The sequence below is a fragment of the Eimeria mitis genome, genomic scaffold, assembly GCF_000499745.2.
Source record: "Eimeria mitis Houghton genomic scaffold, Emh_scaff8540, whole genome shotgun sequence".
In the NCBI taxonomy this organism is placed as follows: Eukaryota; Apicomplexa; class Conoidasida; order Eucoccidiorida; family Eimeriidae; genus Eimeria; species Eimeria mitis.
This window is the reverse complement of record NW_024016393.1, coordinates 1-1,817: the sequence shown is the minus strand read 5'-3', so window position 1 is coordinate 1,817 and position 1,817 is coordinate 1. Positions and strand designations below refer to the sequence as shown.

Sequence of the window (1,817 nt, the reverse complement as noted above, 5' to 3'; positions counted from 1 at the left end):
CGTGTCATGCTAAACTACCGGCCAATTATCCGGCGGACAACAGTGATGCGGGAAATGATTTCGTAGGGCGTTGTCAATTACTCCTGAAAAAGAGATAACACATTAGTCCCATGCATTTCCTGTCTTGCAGTTTACCAAATATTTAGCATGCATGCGCAGAGACGAGCCAGTGTTCCAGGCGCGTGATCACCGCTTGGCTGGGGTTCGAAATTTTGCCAGGTCATGTGTTGTCACAATCCTCTTCTCCTCAGGGTGCAAATGAACACCTCTGTCGTTCGTATCCAAAGCTTCTTCAGGATGGTCATTATCAAGCAGCAATATGTACGCCTAAGGAATGCAGCAATGCTGTGTCAAGCTGGAGCTTTGATGAGGCTTCGTCGGGTGAGACATCCCCTGCCCTTCCGGCATTGAGGCCCACCCAAGAACATAAGGCTAATTCGATACGCACCGTCTAAGCCTTGAAGCAACAAGCTAGAGATCTGCATGTAAAATGTTGTCCCCTGTAGAGCTTCATAAGTTGTGTTGAGGTGAGTGCGTAATGCTGCTATCAGGGAGACTTTCTTCTAGCCAGGCGCATGGTCGTAAAAATACAGCGCTGGTGGCGTTCGATGCTTTTACTACGGGGATTGGATCTGGAACTGGCGTTGCCTCTTCCTATCAAACTGCCAAAGGTGAGGCGGAGCTGCCATCCGAGTGGACCGGGGGAGCAGCAACTCTAGCCATTCATACATTTATTTACCCTTGCTGATGAAGAATGAGTGTCAGTATGACGGCAACACCTGCCGGCCTACGAGTAAAGCTGAAGAGTTACTGCTCAGCCTTTCACTTGATTGGCTTTTAAATTATCAGTGCCTCACGCATTTCCCGGTGTGTGTGATGCAGAAAGCGGACTCTGTGATCAAACGACGTGAGCGTGTTTCATTTGAACTGCTGAGACCTCACCTTCTGAGGGTCCAAGGGGTGTTCAGAGTTGAACGAATGCGTCAGGAGACCCACTATGCCTACCCCATCAGCTTGAATGCAAACTGCGATTGCCGTGCTATATATCCTCGCACGTGGGCACAGCCGCTTCAGGATCTTTTAGTGCAAATAGAGATATCTCTGACCAGGCAACACAACGGATACATGGCTGAGGCTGCACATATGGTGCCGATTATGGTGCGTATCATGATTCAATATGCAAAGCCTGCAATGTTTGCCATCCCTGCAACTCAGTGCGGCAGGACAACAGCGCACGTGGCTCTTCTGGGTGTCATACCCAACGGGTTATGCTTGAGCTGCGATTCAGTGGCTCACTCTCGGTAACAAATCTGTGGTTTTGTGTCTCGTTGCTCAGCTTCAAGACTTGGCAATTGGCGGCCACCACAGTCTGGCGCTTCTAGCGGTGAGACAGCCGGCTTCCGAGAACTTCGCCACCCGCGTCCGAGCAGTTGTCAAGGGAGGAAGTTGGCAGGACTTCAACCTTGTCCCCAGTGTATATGCATGGGGTTGGGGGGATAGAGGACAACTTGGGGAACCGCAGACCCCAAGGGAGCAGGGAATGGCCTGCGTCGGCCCCCTGAAGTTTGTAGACCGGGTTTTCAAAGATACAGTGGACTCGAAAACCGGTAGGTTTTCCGACAGTTTGTCATTCGGAAGGATGAGCATGCACTTGGCAGAAAGGAGCGTTGAAGTGTGTATGTAGAATTCACACTGTGAGAGGGCGGTTCGTGTTGCGACGTTGTCAGGCCATCTGGTGCAGCAACTGGTCCAGGAGGTCGACTATACGCACAAAATATGTGCAGTGGCAGCTGGTCTAGACCACTCGGTCGCCCTCA

General features: G+C 51.2%; 1 protein-coding gene across 1 annotated transcript; it reads left to right on the top strand.

Moving 5' to 3' along the window:
- Positions 1-258: 258 nt before the first annotated feature.
- Positions 259-1,684, top strand: EMH_0095260 (uncharacterized protein; the record flags this gene model as incomplete). The annotated part of the gene is made up of 4 exons (XM_038023183.1): positions 259-381; positions 552-671; positions 883-1,158; positions 1,337-1,684. The coding sequence occupies 4 exons, from the start codon at positions 259-261 to the stop codon at positions 1,682-1,684; spliced, it is 867 nt and encodes a 288-aa protein (XP_037879037.1).
- Positions 1,685-1,817: the final 133 nt, after the last annotated feature.